Source organism: Myxocyprinus asiaticus, chromosome 45 (genome assembly GCF_019703515.2).
Source record: "Myxocyprinus asiaticus isolate MX2 ecotype Aquarium Trade chromosome 45, UBuf_Myxa_2, whole genome shotgun sequence".
NCBI classification, from domain to species: Eukaryota; Metazoa; Chordata; class Actinopteri; order Cypriniformes; family Catostomidae; genus Myxocyprinus; species Myxocyprinus asiaticus.
Genome location: NC_059388.1, coordinates 16,437,101 through 16,462,831, shown reverse-complemented (window position 1 = coordinate 16,462,831; position 25,731 = coordinate 16,437,101). Strand labels below are relative to the sequence as shown.

The 25,731-nt window shown below is 37.1% G+C and overlaps 1 protein-coding gene across 1 annotated transcript; it reads left to right on the top strand.

The window, feature by feature from the left end:
• The first annotated feature begins 444 nt into the window (after window positions 1-444).
• LOC127435469 (ethanolamine kinase 1-like) lies at window positions 445-20,855 on the top strand. Its single transcript, XM_051689005.1, has 8 exons — window positions 445-675; window positions 4,487-4,746; window positions 7,479-7,619; window positions 9,126-9,268; window positions 13,826-13,909; window positions 15,650-15,810; window positions 18,495-18,568; window positions 18,678-20,855. The coding sequence occupies exons 1-8, from the start codon at window positions 529-531 to the stop codon at window positions 18,748-18,750; spliced, it is 1,083 nt and encodes a 360-aa protein (XP_051544965.1). The 5' UTR covers window positions 445-528; the 3' UTR covers window positions 18,751-20,855.
• Window positions 20,856-25,731: the final 4,876 nt, after the last annotated feature.

Below are 25,731 nucleotides of genomic sequence, written 5' to 3'. Positions count from 1 at the left end.
AGGTCTGTAGTCATTAAGTCCTGTGATTTTTGGTTTCTTTGGGATGGGGATGATAGTGGAACGTTTGAAGCAGCATGGGACTTCACACTGTACATAGTTCAGAGTAGTGCGCCACATTTTATTTTTTATAAAGTTGTATAAATGTCCTTGTAGTAAAGTTGTCTAATGATTTCTTTTTTTAAAGATATATTTTCAAATTTCATCAGAAATTTTAATAAAAAAAGAACAATCTATTGAAAGTCTATCCCTCACAGCCTCGTTGTCATTCCGGTCAAAAATTAAATATTTCGCTACACTAAAATCAAGTCTATGTCAAATGAATTACGAATGCTTAACGAATCGACTCAACCGAATCATTACAAAGAACCGATTCAAAAGAATGACTCATTCGCGAATCGAACACCACTGGAGGCGTGACCGTTTAGAACCTGAGTTAAAATCTGCACCCTGCTTTACATTATCGCATTCATTGAATCTTCCGCGCAGTCTTTCACGTCTCAGAGCAGTACAAGCAAGCGTTTTACAACAATGGCCAGTTACATTCACGTCCCCGAAAGCGCGCCGGTGGTTCCGAAATTAGACGTGACCGTAGACGAGCACGATTACAGAGCCGGGGCGCTGAAACTGATCAAGACGCTTAGACCCCACTGGAAACCCTCGGAGGTCAAAATGAAGGTAATTCTCATGTCTTTCCTAATAACTTGCGATTTGGGGGTCGCACGCTGACCCCAAGCGAAGCAGAAACCGTCATGTGCTGACAGCAGTTCGTTCACACGCGTTATATAATGCAGAAAACGAATTTGAGCGTGTTGCGCCTTCAAATCCTCAGCTGCGTCACCAGATGGACCCATCAGCACCATGGCGCTCAGTACACCACCAACCAATGCGAGCTGTCAAAGCACTTGTTATAAAACTCGTATGCACGAAAACCTATATTTGAACTTGCATGTATTCAATAAAGTATTTTTTTGCAATTGCATAGGAGACAGCTGGATAGTGGAATTACAATTGTAAAATTGTAAAGGGAAGTGAGTGGGTGGTGGATCCTGGGAGTTTTATACATAGTATCTTACATGTATTACTTAATGCGCACCAGCTAAATGGCATACGTACGTGTATGTGTGTGTGTGTGCGCGCGCGCGTGCGCGTGTTCCTGATCTTGTGGTTTAAAAATGACACATCGAGCCCTCGAGCTAAAGATGGTTTATTTATGTGTTGATAGACAAAATAATGGCACACACGACTGTATAAACCAGTTTAAAAATGGCACAGTTATGTGTATGATTCAGCTGAAAATATAAAAATATATGGCTGTTATGAAACAGATCTTTGGGTTTTACATATTTTACATTGTCATAGTAAGGCTTGTTCTTTAAGAGTGATTGATATATATATTATAGTAATATAAAATCCCAGGAGATCAGCAGTTACAGAAATACTCAAACCAGTCCGTCTGGCACCAACAATCATCCATGCGATTATCTAGTCAGCCAATTGTGTGGCAGCAGTGCATAAACTCATGCAGATATGGGTCAGGAGCTTCAGTTAATGTTCACATCAACCATCAAAATGGGAAAAAAAATTGATCTCAATTTGGTCTCAATTGACCGTAGCATGGTTGTTGGTGCCAGACAGGCTGGTTTGAGTATTTCTGTAACTGCTGATCTCCTGGGATTTTCACACACAACAGTCTCTAGTCTAGAGTGTATAGAGAATGGTGCCAAAAACAAAAAACATCCAGTGAGCAGCAGTTCTGCGGACAGAAACGCCTGGTGTTAGATGTAATGTATGAGGCCGAAGTGAGTGATGCATGTCGGTTATGACAGGTAAGTATGTGAGGGTGGTCCTATGGAGGTGGGGGGGTGTTAGATGTTGATGAGAGAGGTCAACAGAGAATGGCAAGACTGGTTTGAACTGACAAAGTCTACGGTAACTCAGATAACCGCTCTGTACAATTGTGGTGAGAATAATATGCGGTTGGCGCTGTTTTGGCAGCACAAGTGGGACCTACACAATATTAGGCAGGTGGTTTTAATGTTGTGGCTGATCGGTGTATATGAGAGAGCTCCATTTTGGGACCCAGGCTTTCCCTTTACTGACTGTTCTGGCTCAGTGCCCATTCAGGACAGAAAAGTTAACATGGACCAAATGTCAAAAAGTATGAGGAACATATGAAAGCAAAACTTTCGTTTTTTTCCTCCATCTGCAGTAATGCATTATGGTTGTGCAACATTCCTCATTTCTAAAATTAGGCCATGTCAAATATATTACATAATTGTGCAACATAGTTTTATTGCATTACTAAACCGTTAAAAGGTGTTTGCTTAGAGCTGCCAGAGACTGACATGATGGTGACATGAAAAATAAAATGTTAACCTAAAAATGTGCATCATCAAAATTAATGGGTCTGATTCAAGTAAAAACTATTATTTAACATGTCTGAATCAACCGGAGTGCATTCAGTTACAATGACAAAATGAATTTTAAGGATTAAATCAGGTAGAAATGGCTCTTTAAAGGAGTATTCCGGGTTCAATACAAGCTCAGTCGAAAGTATTTGTAGTACAGAAATCCAGGTTCCAGTGAGGCATTTACAATGGATGTGAATGGGGGCCAATCTGTAAACATTAAAATACTCACTATTTCAAAAGTATAGCCACAAGACATAAACAATATGTGTTAACATGATTTTAGTGTTAAAAAATTGCTAACTAACCTTTTCTGTGTAAAGTTATGAAATGATGATGTCATTTCAACTAACCCTAAAACCGTTAAAGGACTATTTAATCAAATTTACAGCTCAAATAGTACACAAGTTTTAACAGAGGAATGAATTTAAGTGCTTTTATAAAATAAGCTTCAAATTTCTGCCTTTAAACCCTCCAAAAATTGGCCCCATTCACTTCCATTGTAAGTGCCTCACTGTAACTTTAAAGAAAAGGAGGGATGAGTCGAAATTATTTCTTGTGGTAATCAACATTATGCCACAAATGCTGTCAATTGAGCTTAACTTGTATTGAACCTGGAATATTGGTGACAATTTCAGGTTAAAACGTAGCCTACTGTGAACGCCCCAGAGCGCTCTGTCCGTATTCATACTTCACTGAATAACCTGAGGTGTGGGAGGAATCAAGACTACAGTAGAGGATGCTCATTTCACAGGGCATGCTTTTCCTGACTTTTCTGAGAACACGTAAATAAAAGGGCACTTCACATGACTATTAATACTCTTATTTATTTTTTTACTGTTTTGAGTCTTAAAGACATTCTTGGAAGCCTAGAATACAGAACAACAAACTAGTTCCACTAAGTCAGGAACCTGCATGTATTGACTATTGACCACAGCCTTGACAATTGTCAATGAGATGGTTCAGGTTTCCGTCACCTTGGTGTTGAGAGCGTCCGTGGAGACAACTTGAATCAAGTTTTTCAGGTGCTCGGATTGAACTTCCTCTGTAAAAGTTTTTGGATTGGGATACCAGCACAGTGTGATTGTTGCTCTGTGGGTCATGCAACTGAATTCCTTCCTTATCACAGCAGAAGGGATTCTTGTAGTTGTTTTAACATCACACACCATATTTTTTGGCCAATAAAATTGGCTTTACACTTGCCAACCCTAAAAAACAGATATTTTTAGAACACTTTTGAAGTTAACCTAATGCACAAACTCACCACGTAGTACATATAATCTCACTTCCACATGACTTTGTAAACCCACATGTCAAAAAACTCAATTCAGATGAAAAGTCAGCAATCTGTAACAATAATCTGGTAAGGTGATCACATTTTAGCCTGAGGTGGGGAAGAATACTTCCTTGTACAAACAGAGCTGGTAGGAGTGTGACTCATCGCATATAAGAGGGGAAAACTGGTATGTATTGGGTTATTTTCATCAAGTTTAAAACAAAACGGGGTATTCTGCCCCATGCCAGAACTCTGGTGAAAATAAAATTCCTTATGTTCCGCCCACATCCAGTCAATCCCAGATAGTGCAGATGATTGTGCTCTGGAATGCTTGGCTTTCCGAACACGCTCCATTTACATTAGTTGACAATGCAAATTTGTTCAGCTCTGTCACACGGAATTCGCCTGCTTTTGTGCTGCTGGGTTTTGATAAAATAAACTCGTGACACCTGAGCCACACGGCTAAATTTATAAACTGACAGTAAGGTGAAGTTAATTGAAATTCCGTCACATTTCTAGGGTGATGTTTCGGAAAGGAGTTTGTCTTGAATGTGAAAATGTGGTGAGAAATATTATCCATCTAAAGCTATTTAAGTTTACTACCTAACTCTGCTTTCCTCAAGTGTGAGATTTCTTGTCCACTTGGTGTTGGAAAAACCAGAAAAGGAACTAATTAAAAGCATGTGATGCTGATGCTAACAAGTTTTTTTTATTTTTTAAAGAAGATCGCTAAAGCTTAACCTCAAACCAGCAGAGCAAGTTGATGATGACCTCTCCACTTTCTGTTTTCCTCTTTCTGCAGTCCTTCACTGACGGCATCACAAACAAGCTGATAGGCTGTTACGTTGGTGGTTCCATGCAGAACGTGGTGCTGGTACGTGTCTACGGGAACAAGACGGAACTGTTTGTGGACCGTGAGAAGGAGGTGAAGAGCTTCCGTGTTCTCCAGGCCCATCGGTGCGCTCCACGCCTCTACTGCACTTTCAATAACGGCCTGTGCTATGAGTTTCTGCAGGGTGTGGCCCTGGAGCCGGAGCACATCCGCAGCCCTGCCATCTTCAGGTTAGATATGCACAAACACAATGCAGTCAACTTACTGTCACATGCACTAGCCATAAATATTTCTTTAAATACTTCCATGAAATTGTATTTTGAATAACACTGAAAAAAAAGTGGTAGCATGCAATTGTTACCTCAAGCATCCATTTCTACTTGATCTAACCCAAAATAACCTAATTTGTCTGGTTGATTTAGTAAGATTAAATAACATTTTTAATTTAAAATCCAGTTAATATAATTGATTGCCGATAATCGCAAAATGGCTTGTCACTTTGTCTCAGTGTGGATGTAAGAAAAAGAAGCCTTTTCAAATGAAAATGTATTAGTGTGGATGTGGCCTTAAAATTGTCTTTGGTGAGTAAATAACTCACAAATCCCCTTTTTCTCCCAATGTGGAATGCCCAATTCCCAGTGCGCTCTAAGTCCTTGTGGTGGCGTAGTGACTTGCCTCAACCCGGGTGACGGAGGATGAATCTCAGCTGCCTCCGCATCTGAGACTGTCAACTCGCACATCTTATCTCATGACTTGTTGAGCGTTACCGCAGAGATATAGCGCATGTGGAGGCTTCAGGCCATCCACTGTGGCATCCACGCACAACTCACCACGTGCCCCACTGAGTGCGAACCACATTATAGTGATCACGAGGAGGTTTCCCCATGTGACTCTACCCTCCCTAACAACCAGGCCAATTTGGTTGCTTAGGAGACCCAGCTGGAGTCACTCAGCACACCCTGGGATTCGAACTAGTGAACTCCGGTGGTGGTAGCCAGCGTCTTTACCACTGAGCTACCCAGGCCCCCGGCCAGAAACTTTCTAAGTATATGTATAACGTTTCAATTTCTTAGATATTTTCTGGCCATTAGCGAGTGTTTTACTCCCCAAATACGATTTGTATTGCATTTGGTGCTTGCCGTTCATTTTGGACTTTCTGATAGTCTAAAATAACAGCATAACAAAGTCTTTGTTATTAGTGTCAAAAAGGCTTTATCATTATTTATTGGCCTGAACACTATTGTCCTTTATAATAATGAGCTCATCAATTGAGGGCAGTGTAATGGAGATAGTGAGACTGGCCTTGACCTCAGACTAGCCAGACACTTGTCATATAACCCAGCCTTCACCCAGTAATCCCTTAAGACAAGAATGACGCACTGCTCTCTCTTTTGCACACTGACCCCCTGCCTAATGCCAATATGTGTCTGTCCTGAGACTGCTGTGAAAGAACAAGTTTACTGTGTGTAGAGTGGTAGCAGAAGAGTTGTCTGATAAGCCATTTTAAACTGTTTCGTTTAAAGGTGAAGTGTGTCATTTCTGCGCCATTTAAGGTCACCAAACAGAAGAGAACAGTCAGGTTTCAGAAGTAAAAATCTAATATTTTTCCATAGGGGAATCTATTTACAACAACTTACTGTATAAACCTTTTAAGACAGTGATTATTTAACTGCACAAGGATTCAATTTAATTGCATAAATATACAGTCTGCATGTGCTGCATGCTTCAAAGTGAATATGTCGAAAAAACGAAAACGTTTTAAGAGTATCGCACGATGTGTGTTTTGTAGTAGAATACAGAAGAGGGTGCACATTCACTGTGGAGTGTAGCGCCTGCAGACTATATACTGTATTTATATAATTAAATTGCAGCATTTTGCGATTTTATAATCTCATTGGGCCATATAACCAGCCCCTTATCCGGAGGTGTGAGCTACCGTCAAAAGCACAGAAACGAAAAAGCCTTCACATCAAAATAAGTTTAATTCAAAATAAAAGATGTGTTCAACACATGAAATTGAAACAAAAATAGCAACAGAAGTATTACTATTGTATTACTGTTGTATAGTAACAATTTAATATTTACTGTAATAATAATGATAATAATAATGAATATATCTCAACAAGCAAGAGTGCTGTTGTGCTAAATATAATTTTTCATCAGTGTTTTCATTTATACTGTGATGCTCTGTGCAGCCCTTTATTTGACAAAAATAAGACCATTGTTGTGTTTTAGATTATGCTTTGTGGATCTTTACTGAAGCACTTGACTAGATGTTGATGATGACTTGATTGAATTAAACTTAAAAACATGGAACGTTAAACACAGAATTTGGGAAAGAAATACAATGAAATTAAGAAAAAAATAAAACTGATTTCATAGGGTCCTACTTAAATTAAGCAATGTTTACTTAATTGAGAAACACTTCAAGGAAACATGCAGTTGTTTTAATTTATTATTTACATTGATATTTAACTTGTTAAATAGGCTAAAGGTGTGTGTTCAATATCATATTACCTTTTTATCAAAATTGGTATACAGAATCGTTAAATTTTACTGGTTTTGGTATCGTGTCAACCCTAATCTCAAAGTACTTGTATATTTCTGAATATTTTGTAACAAATGTAAATATAATGATTCTATACTTGTAATTACCAATTTTAAATCAATAGCTTTATATTTTTTTCACTTTTTTATTGTGATTAGTTCATTACTTATGTCTTGTACCTTTTGTTTTTTTGTCTGATTTTCAAATACTTTTTTGCTTCAAATTAAAGTTTGTAAATCACCTCAGAGCTGGTTGGTTTGGTTCATGGCTTCTATCTGTTCTATGAACGAATTTATAAAATCCTATAAAGTACTTTCGGAACAAAGACGGCTGAAAAACTGGGATGTTTAGCTAACCGCTCCATCAGAATTGCAAAGTATATTTCAAATGTGTTATAATTTTCATATTTTACAGGCACATTGCAAGGCAGATGGCCAAGTACCATGCCATACATGCCCATAATGGTTGGGTGCCCCAGTCAGACCTCTGGCTGAAGATAAGCAAATTCTTTTCACTTGTTCCTTCACACTTTGAGGACCCTGAGATGGACCAAAGGTGAGAAGAGCATTAAATGAATGATTGAATCCCATTTAAATAAAACCACAAACTTTCCAATGGCATTTGGAAAAGAGATGTACACACTAACACACCCTCTTGTGTAAAAACATAGCAGTATTGAAGCAGTCAAAAGAATTTAGAATTCAAAATGCAGGTGGTAAATTGTCAAAGAATGTATCTCAGCATAACCTGCTGTGGTGGTGACATACAGAAAAGCTATGAGATTCTTTTGATGTATGACATTTCTTTTATCATTCCTAAGTAAATATTTTCTGTTCTCATTGTGGTTTGAAAGCCTTAGCCCACCCAATGTTACATGAATCATCTTGTCATGCATATTTGCACAAGAACAAGTTCAGGGTAACACACATGAAGCAGAAATATATCTGGATGCCTTATCAATTTAGCTGGTGGTCATGGAATTTGAAAAAGCAACTAGATTTGTACATTTTCTAAAGAAAATATTGTGCTTGCTTGTGCAAAACTCAATGCTAGGGTGCTTTTTTTTGTTCACCTTCAAGTGTTTTGGAATTCTGGGCTCTAGATATGACTCGGATCCCTACTTCTTGTCAATGGAAAAAATCGAATCGGTTAGAAAAAAGTAATGGTTTACAAGGTACGTGGCAATCGTTAATTGTTTCAGTTAAAAAGACCAATGTGTGCCATCTAGCACCTGCAATGAGTGATTTCGCAACAACAACCAGCAGCAAATAACACACCCATACAGTGTCTCTATGGTTAATTTACTATTTATAAACTTAACAAATTCAGCTTGAACTGTTCCAGTGCCTTTGTGTCTTTCAATGCCTTTTTGAAAGTAATCTTGGTTGTCGTGTAATTTCTCGTGTAATTTCACCCTGAAAAGTTTATTAAGATAATATCATTTACTGAGTGAAGAAGGCAGGTGTGGACACAATGTGCCTTCATTGAATCACAAATATCACACTGGAACACAAAAATATGTGTGTGTTTATGTGTGTACAATACATACTTGGCTATAGTTTAGGGACAAATCATCCCCAAAAGTCAGCTAAATCTGGCAAAACCTTCCTTAAGGGGCATTTGAGAATGTCCTCAATTGGATCATCAGTTCATAATTTTTTTTATTTATTATTATTTTAAAATCACAAAGTTTACTTTTATGGTTTGGGTTAGGCGACATTCGCACACTAATCTGTTTTCAGTAACGTCATCATTTTCAAAAATATGCGTTACTAGAGAGCATTTTCGAAAGTCCATTTTTGGTGGTGGAAAATGATGTTCAAATGTGGAGGCGAAGATGTAGCAAAATCGCATAACATATGCTTTGAAATACATGTGAATATAATATGGTTTTGCCATGTTTATGCCTCTTATCCCTCACTATATAACATTAGGAGTCTATGCCATTCTGGAGGCATTATGGAGGCAACCTTGGCATTATACAACATTATAAAGTCTTAAGATAGCTATGCCAACATTTGTGTGTGTGTTTTTATAGATGTTTGTGTCCTTTATTTCCAGGCTGAACAATGAGGTTCCCAGTGCTGTGTGTCTTAGAGATGAGATGATCTGGCTTCAGCAGAGCCTTTCTAAACTGGGTTCCCCAGTCGTTCTTTGCCACAATGATCTGCTCTGTAAGAACATCATCTACAACCAACAGGAAGGTGAGTCCAACAAACCCCACCAGCTTCCTTCAGCCACAGTGGCATTTGTTTCCCCAGCCCCCTGCCTCAGGTAGGCTTGAATTTAGTGTTTTCACCTCAGAAATGTAGAATGGATGCCCTTCCCTAAAGGATCCTTAAAGGAATAGTTCACCCAAAAATGAAAATTCTCTCATTATTCACTTACCCTGGTGCCATCCCAGTTGTGTATGACTGTCTTTCTTCAGCAGAACACAAATTAAGATTTTAAGAAGAAGACAGAATTCTGTCAGGTCCTTATAATGGAAGTACATGGGTGCCAGCACTTTGACGGTCCAAATGTCATATTTAGGCAGCATAAAAGTAATCCACATGACTCCAGTCGATCAGTGAATGTCTTCTGAAGCGAATCGGTAGGTTTATGAAAGAAACAAGTCGATAATTAAAACATTTGTAACTTTAAATTGGCACTTCCATCCAGGGCTCTGACGTTGTTTGAAATGGCCGAACTCTCGCGTGACTTTCGTTCTTCTGTTGTAAATAAGCGCCGCTTCTGAATTCTCACATGAACTCACCGATGCGCTTACATCATGCTTTGTGTCAGCTGCTGGCAGGAAGCGCTTTTTAAAATTGAATAACCTTTTAATTATCTATTTATTTTTTACACAAACGATCGACCGTATCGATTCCCTTCAGAAGACATTCATTGATCGACTGGAGTCACACGGATTACTTTTATGCTGCCTAAATGTGACTTTTAGACCGTCAAAGTGCTGGCATCCGTGTACTTCCATTATAAGGACCTGACAGAGCTCTATCTTCTAAAAATCTTCATTTGTGTTCTGCTGAAGAAAGAAAGTCAAACACATCTGGGATGGCATCAGGGTAAGTGAATAATGAGAGAATTTTCATTTTGGGTGAACTATTCCTTTTAAATTACATTTTCATGCAGCAATTTCATCCGAGGACCAGAAGAATCCACTGGTTTCCATAAAATGTGTCTCTTTTTTTGTTGTCTTTAAATCAAAAGCAAATGTGTGTTTGTGTTGCTTTTGGGGAAAGTTGCTGTGATGCTGTTTACAATCTTCATGATGTAGAAACTGGCTACTGTTTGCTGCTACTTAAACTGCAGGCTGGAGAGAGATTGAATGCGAGTGTTGGCTTGGAAAAGAGTGAGCAAGTGAGAAAATGGCTGCTCTGCCACAGTAGTAGTGGGAGAATTTATAGTTCCTGCCTCACCTATTTTTATTTTTATTTTTTTGTATTTTTTTTGGTGGCAGCAGCAGTCAAACTGATTATTGTCAGCACATATCAACCACAGTGCTAACACTGAAGGTAGCAGTTGCCCTTAAAGAGATAGTTCACCCAAAAATGAAAAGTGTGTCATCATTTAACCAACCACATGTTATTCCAAATCACTTTTCTTGTTCCGTTGAACACAAAATGAGATATTAGGCAGATTGAAAGCCTCTGTCACCATTCACTTTCATTGGATGGAGAAAAAAAAGATGCAGTGAATGTGAATGATGAATGAGGCGGTCCTTCTGCCTAACATCTCCATTTTGGGTTCCACAGAAGAAAGAAAGTCATATGAAATGGGTTTGGAAGAATGAGAGTAAAACATTATGACACAATTTTCATTTTGGGGGAACAGTTGCTTTTTAAAGCTGTTCTTGGACCAGTAAATAATTCCCAACAACAGATTAGCGATTCAGTCATGCCAATGAAAAAAATGTGGAGTGGGTTTTACTTCAAAAAAGAATTTACACGCAGAAATTGCTAGTAAATTTAACGGACCATATTTTCAAGTAAAGGCTACACACAATTCTTGGTGGCTTTAATTAGAAATTCTTGAATAAAGTTTAATTTCACAATGCTCTGTTTTAAGGAAATTTTACTCACTCTTTTTTGTGTGGATATTTTACTCAAACAATGTTGCACTGAATTAAGCCATGCTTTAAAAATTGTACTAGCAATCAATGCTTTTTAATGTACTTAGTCATGTACCACAAGACACAAGGAAGCTTAATGCATTCTATGTAGTATATTAGACAACAGTACCTTTGCTTTAATGTCAATAGAAACTAGATCAAGAGCTGCCCACACAGACCTGAACACTTGGTGCACAAAACACGATGACGTAACAATCAACAGATAATTTTTTTTTAATCATGAACGGGTAATTTTTCAGACTTCGCAAAACAAAGTTACAAAACGCAACAAAATTACCAATATAAATGGTGTAAATCAAATTGCAAACAGTGAAACCATTCAAGCTCATTAATTATTCAAGCCTGGCACATTCTGGTAACACCAGTGTCGAAAATTAAGTACAATTTACTCAAATTAGCAAATATCCTACTTTAGGATTGAAACATGATGATGCATTGTGAAGATATCAAACAATCATAAATAATATTTAAGTACAAGATAGAGCATTCATTTTTACATGTTTGAATCGAGTACAAATGTAGAATTTACGCAATATTTTCAAGTTCACGCTAAAACTAACTTATTCATTGTAGAAAGTACTTATACTTTCTGCTATATTCACTACAAAATCATTTTTTTCAGTGTGGAAATTTGGTTCAAGAACATGGTTTGAAGGCAGCTACGACCTTGGGCACTTGATTGTATTTGAACTTCACAAACCATAACTTGAGGAAGGAGGCGACAGAAAAAAAAAAAGCCAAGCCACTTCCTCCAGCTAGCTTTTAACACGCACACAAGGGGTGGGAGGAAGTTTTCAAAGCAAAATGTTTTTATAAAAGTTCTTTCTTTTTTTTTTTTTTTACAACACTGTACACTCAGCCCCCTCCACACAAAGAGCAATAGAGAGCAAGAGTGTTACGCAATAGCAAAGCTTTTAGAGACTGTACTTGTTTTTGTTTTTCTTTCCTTTCGTTGTCACTCAGGGAGTCAAATAAGTTTCAAAGTCCTACAGGCTTGGCCTGCACAGGAAGCCACCATGGCATTTGCATTGAGGCAGTAACTTGAGGCCTCATTGGCTGGCTAATCGACCAATGGGGATGCTGTGTGGTGGGGGTGTGCGTTTTTTAAGATGAGCCGTGTTTGTTCTTAAAGGGGGAGGTGCCCAGTGGCCTCTCTGCAGTGAAGCTGTGTGTGTTCTGTGACAGATGTGAGTTTGCCCAAATCTCTTCATCTGCTGCACAGGGCTATAGCCACTGACTGGAGGTGTTCAGTGTGTCCAGCTAGGACGCCACCGGGTCCGGTAACCACCTCACGTGTCTCTTTCTGTAGACCAACACTTATGTCCAATGTCAATCAAACTTTTTTCTACACATCATAAGCTCTAGAGCACTGGGAATGCAAGTCATCTGTAAACTTTAAAAGTCAAACACATGTAAACACATAGGCACACTAATTTAAAGGAACAGGCAGAGGTGTAGTTTTAAAGGGGTCATATCATATCTTTTGAGGAAAGAAAAGCATACTTTCAGAACTCGAAACTTCCTCGAAAAACAAGATTCATACATTTAAACACTAACATTTCAGTTACACCTATTTGGTGACTTAAAGGGATAGATCACACAAAAAAATGACAATTCTGTCTTCATTTACTCACTCTCATGTTGTTACAAACCTGAATGACTTCCTCCTTAGAACATAAAAGGCAATAATAGAAAAATCTCAACACCCTAAATCATCTACTGTATATACCATGTGCAAATAAATATAAGTGGACGTCAGGGTAAAAATGAAATGATATGACCCATTTAAGACAACACAAACAATGCACTACACATTTATATTGTCTCATAGGAGTAAAGCTTTGTATTCTGAAGTCAGCTCTATCCATATCATTTGACCAATTAGTCATTGCTTGCTACACCACTGCTATACAGACTATGTGCCACTAGATGCCGATGTCGCCCATTTTCTCTCCTTTACCTCCTCTGTCCTTCCAGCCCTCTGGCCTTTCTACCGTCTCCCGTTTTTGCCTTCTGTAAGGCTGTAAACTCAACTCTAATCTGAATTATTTATCCATTTTGCTCTCTTTACTTTTATGTTACTCTTTATCTTTGTTGGGTTTCCTCCTGTAGAGCAAAAGACCGTTTGCGTGACACACTGTCTTTCACCAGTTTAAATATTTCCTGGAAAATGTTGAAAACTTGCAATAACAACTTTCTCCTACTCCCTTTATATTTTGTAATCAAGCAGGAATCAATGTGTTAAGATATTGCCTAAATATCTTCAAAATCAATAATATACATTTTCTCAAAAACGTGATTGCAAGTGTTCCGCTTTTCCTCTCAGCAGACTCATGTAAATATAACATGCTATTTATTTCACATGTGCATGCTATGAGTGCATGAAATCTGTCCCAATGTCTTCAGTTTCTGTTATTTGTTGACTCTCTTGTCTTTCACCAGAATGCAAATCCTTACTCCTTTTCCCAGATGTGATTTGATCAGTTTAAACTGCAGATAAACCCCATGTAGTGTTGGTTTGCTAAACCAGGCATAGAATGTTACAGTAAAAAAGAAAAAGGGTTAAGAAGACAATTCTCGTGTATCAATTCTTTTCTAAACAATTTTTCATTTGTTTGCCCTCCTGCAGGAAATGTCAAATTCATTGACTATGAATATGCTGGGTACAATTACCAAGCCTTTGACATAGGGAATCACTTCAATGAATTTGCAGGTAATGTGATATGATCAGAAATAAAGCTATTCCATATAAGAAATTAACTAACAGAGATTGGAGAAACCTGTTTAACAAGGTAATCTGTGACAAAATTTAATTGTGTTTAGGGATAGTCAGTATAACTGAAAATGTATTTATACAGTGGCAAGAAAAAGTATGTGAACCCTTTGGAATTACCATCATTTATGTATATATTTGTCTTAAAATCTGGTTTGACCTTCATCTAAGTTACAATAATGAACAAACACAATCTATTTGAACTAATAACACACAAATTATTGTATGTTCTTGTACGTACTGAATACATCATTCAAACATTCACAGTGTAGGTTGGAAAAAGTATGTGAACCCCTTAGCTAATGACATCAACAAAAGCTAATTAGAGTCAAGAGTTGGCAAACCTTGAGATTGGAGGTGTGGGTTAGAGCTATTTTGACTTATAAAAAACACTCAAACATTTTGAGTTAGCTATTCACAAGAAGCATCTGCTGACGTGGACCATGCCTCGCAAAAAAGAGATCTCGGAAGACCAACAATCAAGAATGGTTGCTTTGCATAAAGCTAAAAAGGGTTACAAAGTTATCTAGAGGAGCTTAGATATCCATCTGTCCACAGCTAGACAAATTGTCATAAATGGAGATGATTAAGATGACTTAAAGGGCACACTGCAGAATGCTCTATGAGGTAAAAAAGAACCCTATAGTGACAGCAAAAGACTTGAAGGAATCATTGGAACTAGTAACCATCTCTGTTCATGAGTCTACTATACGGAAAACATTAAACAAGCATGGAGTCCATGGCAGGACACCACAAAGGAAGCCGCTGCTTTCCAACAAAAACATTGCTGTGCACCCGACCACCTTGACACGCCACAACGCTACTGGGAAAATGTTTTGTGGACTGATGAAACTGAGGTTGAATTGTTTAGAAACACCATACGCAGTGCTGTGTGTTCTATGTTTGAGGTTATTGCTTCCAAGGGAGGTTCGACCAGTTATTAAATCCAAGGGTTCACTTTTTCCACAACACTGAATGTTTAATGGGATGTGTTCAATAAAGACATGACGGATTATAATTGTTTGTGTGTTGTTAGCTTAAGCACATTGTGTTTGTCTATACTTGTGACTTTGAGGATGAGATCACATTTTTTGACCAATTAATGCAGAAAACCAGCTAATTCCAAAGGGATTCTTGCGTGTGTGTGTGTGTGTGTGTATATATATATATATATATAATTAATTTTTTATTATTTTATTTTTTTCACTTTTACTATATTCAATATACATAAATATCTCAATGTTTTGTATTTGCTCTGAAAGTCAATATTTTTTTTACCTAAAAGGGTGATTTTTATTTTTTTTTATTTTATTTTTTTTTTGCAATCAGGCAAACCAATTAAAAACAGTCATTATAGCCAAATAGAAATGGAGTAAAAGTCTTGTTAGAAATAATCAAGACATGTTTTCACTAAATGAACGTGAAGGACACCTGAAATGTAATCATTTTTATTTAAATGCACCAATAAAACAATACATTATAATAAGTAATTAACTGCAATATTTATCTACATATATATTTTTCTAAAACATTTGAATACATGAACAATGGGATTTACAAAATGTAATGGGTAAAGACAAAGCACAATATAATCATTGTGTTCACAATGTTGATTTATTTTTATATTGTAAATATTAGATATATCGCCTAGCCCTAATTGGGTTTGGTTTTGGGTGATAGGTCTGAATGAGGTGGATTACAGCCTGTATCCTGGGCGCGAGTTCCAATTGCAGTGGCTCAGGGCCTATCTGGAGGCTTACAAGGAGTACAAATCACAGGGCTCACAGGTCTCCAACACTGAAGTGGAAGTTCTGTACGTGCAAGTCAACCGCTTCGCCTTGGTGAGTTGAAACTGGATTTATCGTGATGCATTCTGATCCATACGTACCCTGCCAAACTAAACCCTGGTCTTATTTTTTCAGTTTAATTGCTTTTTTTAATAACATGCAGCATTTTTACAAAGTAAATGGGAACATCATGTACAGTTTAACTATTAAGCAGTTAGATCATGTGCATTAGAGAAGTGATTGAATTGGAGACAAATGGATGAATAGTTATTGCAGGTTGTCAAGGAAAGAGCCTTGACTTCCTGGCCACCCTGACTTGTGTGTGTGTGTGTGTGTCATTCTTTCATGATTGAGTTGTACACCTGCCCTTTAGCCGTTTCATGAAGATGATATTTACTTCAAAATGGAAAACTAATTTAATATCTGGTTTACACTTACACAGCCAGTTTTATGATCTACATGTTAAAAGCAGGCCAGACAGAGCAATTTTAACATTTCTAATTATTCAGGGGGAAAAGACAACAACAAAAAAAAAAAAAAAAAAAAAGAGGGAGGGAGGGAGGCACCGCTTTCTCTTGTGTCCCTGAGAGAGACCTTGAAAGACATTAAAACAGATGCCTAGAAATGCCACAGTGTAAAAGCTTAATGAATGACTGTAGATGTTTTGCTGCCTTAATTTTTAAACTCACTTCTCTGTTATTGGAAACCTGGAGAAAACATGTACAGATCTGAATCAGATTTGGTGGCGATATTTCTTTAAAGGGTTCCCACTGTCGTGAAAAATCTTGAAATATCAGGAAATTCTTAAAATTATGATTTCCAAGCCCAGAGAAGTCATGGAAATAAACAAAATCCTGAAAAGTAATGGAAAGTTTTGGTAGTTTAAATGTCTTTCAGGCTACATTTGACTCTAAAACATTTATTCAATTAGAAATTGCTCGATGTGAAATCTATAAAATGATTTTTAAAAATCAAAAGTCATGGAAATTGATTGGTCAAAAGGTGTGGGAACCCTGTCTTTAGTCCGATTTAAGTCATTCTTCTTTAATATTTCTATTACATTTCAGATGTGAACATGGCAGAACTACTTTGTAGGAACTAATCCCTGGGTTGCGTTCTTTAACAGGGGTCCTAAGTTGAGCTGTCTTGATGTTTACACACCATCTTTACATGATGTTTTACAAAAGATGGTCTGAATTTGCTCAAAGATTGTATCCGAGTGGGTTTGCCTTTGACTCTGGCAGAGACAAACATTTATCCTGTGCAGTTGAGCAAAAACACAGGATGTGATAGAGAGTTTATTATAGGCCAGCATACCCGTGATCTTTACTCACATGATGGATTCAGTGATTCAGTCTCATAACGGGCTTTTATACATGTATGCCCCATTTTATAAGCTTTTTACTTTACTGTCAGTGATCCATAATCAACACCAATATCTTCCATGCAGTTATTTTTTCCCTTTTTAATGGGTTCACTAAAAGGAAACCGTCTTTGCTTAGGAAGGCGTAGGTCAAATGTTTCTAAGCAACAATAACATACAATCTGTCACAGTTAATTCCAGTGTCAGGGTGATTCTCACAAAACCTGTCTATTAAAAAATCTATACATTTTTTTTTTTTCATATAGAAATGTAAGCCTATTTTTAGGACCATTAAAATTTTTACATTGTGACATTTATTTTCCATGACATTGAAACCTTCTCAGAACCTTCTTATTTCTATGATGTGAAAAAAAATCTAAAAATCTTGTTACCCTTCAGAGCTATTTCCACCTGATCTAACCCTTAAAATGAAAATATTTTTGACTCTGATTAAACTGTTTATTTAGATGTTAGCACATGAAGCAATATTTTTTAGTTTTACTTTTTGTTTAGTTTACAGTAGTTAGATGTTTTTGCAAACAATAAAATAATAATAAATGTTTACATATTTTAATAGTTTTAAATATTGTAAACGTATTGCATCAAAACACATTTATAATATATATAAATAAAATACATTTAGAATATTTTACAATTATTTAAATATATTAAAACATAGAAGCATTTGTACATTGATTGAACTGACATATTATAATACATTTAAATAAAGATATTAAAATGATTAAATAAGTTTACAATATTTTTAAACTATTAAAAGATATTAAAACATATATTTAAATAGAAGAATTTATATGACATGTAATATAATAATGTACAATCTTTAACCATTTTTAATATATATCAAAACACAGTTATATAATACATTTACAATATTATATAATTATTGAACTATATGAAAACATATATAATGAAATATTTATACATTGATGGTACTTACATTTAATATTACATGATAGTATTTGTTGAATGTTAAATTAATGTTAATTTATACTGAGTCTAATAATTAATAAGTGATTGCCCCCAGACAGGATGATATTCATGACTATATTATTTGTATTAAATATCATGATTTAAATGTCTTATTTCAATCTAAATGTTAAAAAAAGATGCTTAATATTCAGGAAAATAATGTCACTAACAAAAAAATCTTAATGGTCATAAAACAGGCTTAATTTTCTTTGTGTAAAATATAATTTATTTTTTCTTTTGATTTTTGGGTAAAATATGACCCCAGTGTAAAATGGTTTCTTCTTGAAATTTACCTGTCAATAAATGTATATCTTCAACTATAAAAAGATTTATTGTAAAAGCTATCCCCATATATCTCATTGTCTCTGGCTTTCATTCTCCCCAGGCATCTCATTTCTTCTGGGGACTGTGGGCATTAATCCAGGCTCAATACTCCACCATTGACTTTGACTTCTTGGGGTGAGTTTTGTCTTAAAATACTCATTCTAACACATGAATTCTCAATATAAATCGAGTTTTAAACTACCATACACATTCTCACTCTTTGTCATCAAATATGCTTTTCCAGATACGCAGTTCTCCGTTTCAGCCAGTTCTTCAAGATGAAACCGGAAGTGACATCACTCAACCTTCCAGAATAATCTCTCAGGTTATGGCTTGCTTTAAACTAGAGAAGGGCTCCCCCTGGTGGACACAAGTACTAGCTGGAGAGCTCTTCAGTTTTGTAGACTGAACAATGCACTTACTTGTCTAAACACATCATTTTAGATAAATCATTTCTGAACTCACCATCAAGTTGGTTTAGTGTTGTAGAAAGCCAAAAACCTAAGCCCTCCTTCTCGCTTCTACCTGGTCAAGAAAGAAGTCACCCTAGTGCCCTAGTTGTACCAACTATTTCAGTGAAATCCTATTGCTAATCCAGAAAGCAACTGGCCCTCTGCCGCCATGCACAATATAAGGAGGCTTACTCTGGAGCCTTGACTTGCCCGTATATTTGAAGAGCCCTGGAAATTAAGAAATAATAAAAACACAAACCTCACCTCCCAAGAAACCAATGCACTTTCCCTCAAAGGACAGAGAACCTTAAACAACAACAATATCACGCACAAAAAGAGAGAGGAGGGCCACTGGGTTTGTTTTCAGCAAACTTCTATCATCCTAATGGTCATTCCTACTTGTTTAAACACGTTTTTAAGGGAAGAAATTTGTGTACTGTAAGGTAATTGTAGTTTACTTTAAGGACAGTCGCTGATGCTATGCGGTTCTTGCTGAATGGCGAACAGATGTGGTAAGATGTGTAATTCGGGGACCAATAGAAGGGTCATTGTTTCCGATTGAAGATTCCTCCCTCATTCTGTCACTGTAAACCACTGAACCACATTCATAAAATTCTCAATGTTTTTTCAGCGTGGTGCTCGAAGAAGGTGGAAGTAGCTGAGGCTACTATGAGCCGGTAGCTAATCTGAAGCCCACACCAAAGTTCTGATATTTCTTGCTTTGTACATGATGCACAGTGTATTTTTCCCACATAGAAAATAATGTGGGGTGAAATTTACTGTTTGAAACTGTTTTTTTTTTATACTTATTTAAATGAGATCGCTAGGTGAGCTGTGTGTTTGTCTGGGAGGTATTGGTGAATTGTTTTTAAAGAATGTATTCCCGGAGGCCTTAATGAAGGCATCGCCCACTGGACACACTAAAGCTTTTATATTCTTACTCTGAACTCCACTTACTCCACAATAGCTAAATGTCTTCTTTGCGCAATTATTTTTGAGAACAACAGTCCTCATTTGAACCTCCGATTAACCACTCTTTCTGCCTGAAATTAAGTTTTAACTGCAAGAAATTAAGAAATGCTGGGAGTAGAGATTTTGGTAGCACTTTATTTTACAGTGTCCCTGTTACACATCTTGCTGTTGTAATTATAATAACTGTGTAATTACAAGTAGCTCTATAGTAGTTACATAAACATTACATGGTAATTACATGTAGTTTATTAAAATTACTACAATGTAATAAAGTGTGACCAAAGTGTTTTCTAGAGCAAACCTCAGCCTCTTAGACGAACTGCTTGCATATGCATCGCTTGGCTGCATCTCATTTACCTCTGTTTCCAGTGTCGGTTTGCCTATGTTACAAACAACCATATACAATACTGTAAATACTAGAAACTGTGAACTCTGGTTGTTTTATTGTAGTCTGAAATATGCTTCTTTTTCTATGCCAATTCTTTGGTAACACAGCTTTGAACGGTCAAGGACCACAGAATGCTACTTTTTTTTTTTTTTTTTGTAATATAAAGTAATATAATACACCCAGAAATTTTCATAAAGATCCTAATATTGGGAAACGTCTCACTTCTAACAGTTAGCTGTTACTGAGATTAACTGATTTCTTTGCACTCTTTAGCATTTGTATAAAACAAAGTGATGGGTAGTTCCAAACTTTCAGCCAACGAAGTGCTTCTGGTGAACTTCGTACTTTGTACAGTACTGCCTCATGCAAGTATCTACTGGCAGTTTTACTATAGGTGTATATGTACAACTGTAAGCAAACTGTAAAATAAATCTTTGCTTAAACTGACCATTGTGAATAAACTAAACAGAGATTCTTTTTTTTTTCCTTCTAAACAAATGTACTGTTACATAGATTTAATAATCTGGGAATGAAATCTGTCAGTGTTGCATTTTAGATTCTGTATCAAATCTATGTGAATAGAAATAAAAAATTCTACAGGTTTTATTTGCCCCATTGCTTGTCTTGTTTTCATTAAAAAATATATTTGGCCACACTTAATGTATTCATGTCTTTGTATTATATAACAAAATATCAAATTAAGTGACATTTATTTTAAAGAAAGATAGCAAAACATTTTAAAGAACTTTGAAGGTTTTTAATTATAAAGCAAGATACTGTACTATCAGTATCAGTTTGCAGTATATGTGTGTGTGTGTGTGTGTGTGTGTGTATGTGTGTGTATGTATATATATATATATATATATATATATATATATACATACACTGAGCCAAAACATTATGACTATCTGCCTAATATGCTGTTGGTCCTCTGCATGCCATCAAAACAGCACTGATCCCCCGAGGCATGGACTCCTCAAGACCCCTGAATGTGTTCTATGGTATCTGGCACCAAGACATTAGCAGCAGATCCTTCAAGTCCTGTAAGTTGCAAGGTGGAGCTGTCGTGGATAGGACTTGTTGGTCCTGCTCATCCCGCAGATGCTCAATCGGATTGAGATCTGGTGAATCTGGAGGCCAGGGTAACACCTTGAACTCCTCATCATGTTCCTCAAATCATTCCCAGACAATGTGAGCAGTGTGGCAGGGCACATTATCCTGCTGAAAGAGACCACTGCCATCAGGGAATACCATAGCCATCAAGGGGTGTACCTGGTCTGAAACAATGTTTAGGTAGGTGCCACATGTCAAATTGACGTCTGCATGAATGGCCAGAACCAGGGTATCCCAGCAGAACACTGCCAAGAACATCACACTCCCTCCACCAGCTTGTCGTCTTCCCACAGTGTATCCTGGTGCCATCACTACCCCAGGTAAACTGCGCACATGTACACAGCCGTCCACGTGATGTAAAGGAAAACGGGACACATTGGACCAGGCAACTTTCTTCCACTGCTCCAAGGTCCAGTTCAAACACTCGTGTGCCCATTGTAGGCACTTTCGACAGTGGACAGGGGTCATCATGGGCACTCTGACCGGTCTGCGGCTACGCAGCCCCATATGCAGCAGGGTGCGATGCACTGTGAATTGTAACATTCCTCCCGTAACCATCATTCAAATTTTCTGTGACTTGTGCCACAGTAGACCAGATGGTTCGGACCAGACAGGATAGCCTTCGTTGCCCTCGCGCATCGATGAGCCTTGGGCACCCAACACCCTGTCGGTGGTTTGTCTGAGGGACCACTGTCGGTGGGTACTCACCACTGGTGACTGGGAGCACCCCACAAGCCTTGTTGTTTCAGAGATGCTCTGACCCAGTCATCTGGCCATAACAATTTGGCCCTTGTCAAAGACGCTCAGGTCTTTACTCTTGCCAATTTATCCTGCATTAAACACGTTGACTCCAAGAACTGATTGTTTGCTTGAATAATCGCATGAATAAGTAGGTGTACATGTGTACCTAATAAAGTGCGCTGTGAGTGTGTGTGTGTACGTGTGTGTGTGTGTATATATATATATATATATATATATGTATATATAAAATGTAGGTATGTATATATAATATTATATATATCAGTGAACAGAGAAATCATTGAATAATAGATTGTGCCACCACTTGTTCACCAAAGTGGGAAACAGTGGCCACAAAGAAAACCATGCTTGCGTTTTTATGCTGCAGTGTTTCAGAAAGAAATAATTATATCAGTGCTTCAGTTCAGACTGTAATTGAATTAGTTCCACTTCCTTCCTCCTCAGAGCTCAGCATTAAAAAACAAATTTGGTATCTGCTATTCACGTCTCAACTTATTTCCAATTTACAAAGGTCAAATTACAAATACTTGTCTGAAATAATTAGAAGTGTGTGAGATATACAAAACATACTGACAGTGTACAAACTGTCAACTTCTCCATGTGCCTCATTTACATAAAATATAACTAAAATCATATAAAACAGTAATATATGCAGTTATTACACAATATAAACCTTATATACCATATAATATAAAACAAAGCCTTCCCAAACATCCCTAAATTTTGCATTGTTTTTCTCTGTCTATATCTTTCTATTGAATTAATAAAAAAATTAGCAAGCTGCCTAACAAAAAGTATGCACACATGTATTCATGCAAACTTGTCAAGTTTACAATTACAATTTTAACACCTCCTTGTACCTCATTTACTTACAATAATATGATCAAAAATAGTAGAATACACTCACTGAGAACTTTATTAGGAACACTATTGTCCTAATAAAGTGCCCGACGTGGTCTTCTGCTGTTGTAGACCATCCACCTCAAGGTTTGACGTGTTGTGCATTCTGAGATGCTATTCTGCTCACTACAATTGTATAGAGTGGTTATCTGAGTTACCGTAGCCTTTCTGTCAGCTCAAACCAGTCTGGCCATTCTCCCTTGATCTCTCTCATCAACAAGCTGTTTCCATCCACAGAACTGCCGTTCACTGGATGTTTTTTGTTTTTGACACCATTCTGAGTAAACTCTAGAGACTGTTGTGCGTGAAAATCCCAGGAGATCAGCAGTTACAGAAATACTCTTTCAGCCCATCTGGCACCAACAATCAAGCCATGGTCTAAATCACTGAGGTCTCATTTCCTCCCATTCTGATGGTTGATGTGAACATTAACTAAAGCTCCTGACCTGTATCTGCATGATTTTATGCATGGCACTGCTGCCACACTATTGTCTGATTAGATAATTGCATGAATAAAGTAGGTGTACAGGTGTTCTTAATAAAGTGCTCAGTGAGTGTATGTATGCATTTATTACACATGGAATAAACCTTAAAAACCTTGTTTCCTACAAAGCCCTCCCAAACAGCATTTTCCATTGCATCGTTAAAAGCAAGACTCATCTAACAAAACGCCCATGCACACTGCACACATGTATTCATGCATTCACTTTTTCCACAACAGGTGGTAGATATGGACTAAAAGACTGAAAAAGCATAAAAGCAGCTGAAGGCAGAACGGGCTTGACAAAGCTTTCATTCAGTGCATTTCTTTTAACACCGCAGGAGGGTGTAATAAAGCAATACACAGTTATGGGAGTGTGTCTCATAGAGACAAGGTCATGATAACATGGTTTGAGGAATAAAGATGTAAAAGCCGCTGGGTTTGTGAGCCACAAACAATGTGCAGCGGGTCAGGGTGTTCATTCATCTTGATTAGACGTGCTAACCTAATTACAAGCGGAGGAAACCGTAATTAGCACAAGTCTCACCTCGTTAATCACAAAAGACTCCTTCAGTCTATTTTTATCTGATTAATGGCTATTTAAACATGGGGGGATATTTATATTTGGGGTAATTGTACATGACTTGCTCGATCTACTTTTATTTCATTGTAACCTCATTAGTTTTTCATTGTTTAATGAAAGCTCTTGTCAGGATTAATACGCGTGTCTTCACAATAAGACAGCTGTAATGTGCTGCAAGGCTGATCCAGTGTTTTGAAGGTATTAATAAAGAGATTTTGGGGTGGGGGGTGTTGCATAAAGTAGCATTGCACCCAATCCTTTTTTGTCTTATGTACCCCTTCTTCGACACCAAACCAGAAATGTCTTCCTTTTAACTATTATTACACTGGAAATCATCTAGCATTATCATTATTATTTTAACAAAAAAAAAAAAGAAAAAAAAAAAAGGATTAATATAAGTATTTTTATATTAAACTTTCCTTAAAAACGAATCTGTTTTATAGGTTTATCAAAGTAAAAGATAAATATTTCCAAGTTCTCCCTGGAAACTGCTTAAGTGATAGTACACCACAAAAAAAAAAAAACAAAAAAAAACAATTCTGTCATTATTTACCCTCATGTTGTTTCAACCTGTATGACTTTCTGTCTTCCATGGAACACAAATAGAGATTAGGCAGATTTTTCGGTCTCAGTCACCATTTACTTTCATTGTATGGAAAAAAAGTTGCAATGAAAGTGAATGGTGACTGAGGCTCCTTTTGTCTTTCACAGAAGAAAGAAAGTCATATGGGTTTGGAACAACATGATGGTGCATCAGAGATGACATCATTTTCTCTTTTAGGTGAACTATTCATTTAGTACCCCATGGGATACACCTATGCCTGGTTGGGAATCACTTTATGAGTAGCAGCATTCATATACACATCTTCCAATGGCTGTAATGGCAAATCAGAATATACGCATTGATGACAATCTTTTACACAAAACAATCTTTTACTTCAGAAAACAAAGCAGAATGATATTGAAGATAAGCTTTTTGCATTGATTTTGAATGTCTGATGGTCCTGAAGGTGTTAATATAATAGTGCCTCCACTATCCAGGTGCATGCTCCCTTATTGTGACATATTTTCTTCAAACTCCTTCAGTTAGTGCTATCCGTATTGGCTTCCCTGTAAATAAAAGTAATTAAGATCTAAATAAGCAATTGTACAATCAAAGTTTGCATCTGACAAACATCTGGCAACAGCAGGCCGCCCAGGTGTTTATCTACAGATGTGGAACAGATCCAGCTCATGATAACAACAAATAATCCATGCAATAGTTATTGTAATGGCCCAGCCAAAGCCTCAAATTGAGGAGCTAAAGATCGAGAATCAGATTAACGACACTCGCACAATATGAACAGCTGTTCATAACATGGAAAGCTAAAGATATTCCCTCAGATTAACAGCGATGACAATGCCTACAGCAGCTGCTAGAGCGGATCATAACAATAGACTAAGAAGATGGAGAAAAACATGTGCTATCATGACAAAGGGCTTGACAGCCTCAAATGCTTTACATCCTACAATCAAAGAGGATCAAACAGGATTTGTACAGAGCTGCTCGGCACTTAACTCTTATGAGAGAGCTCCAAAACTAATCTCAGCGCTGCTGCCGTTGCTTTTCACTGAGCAAATCCCGACTGTCAAAGTGTTGTTACAGGCCTG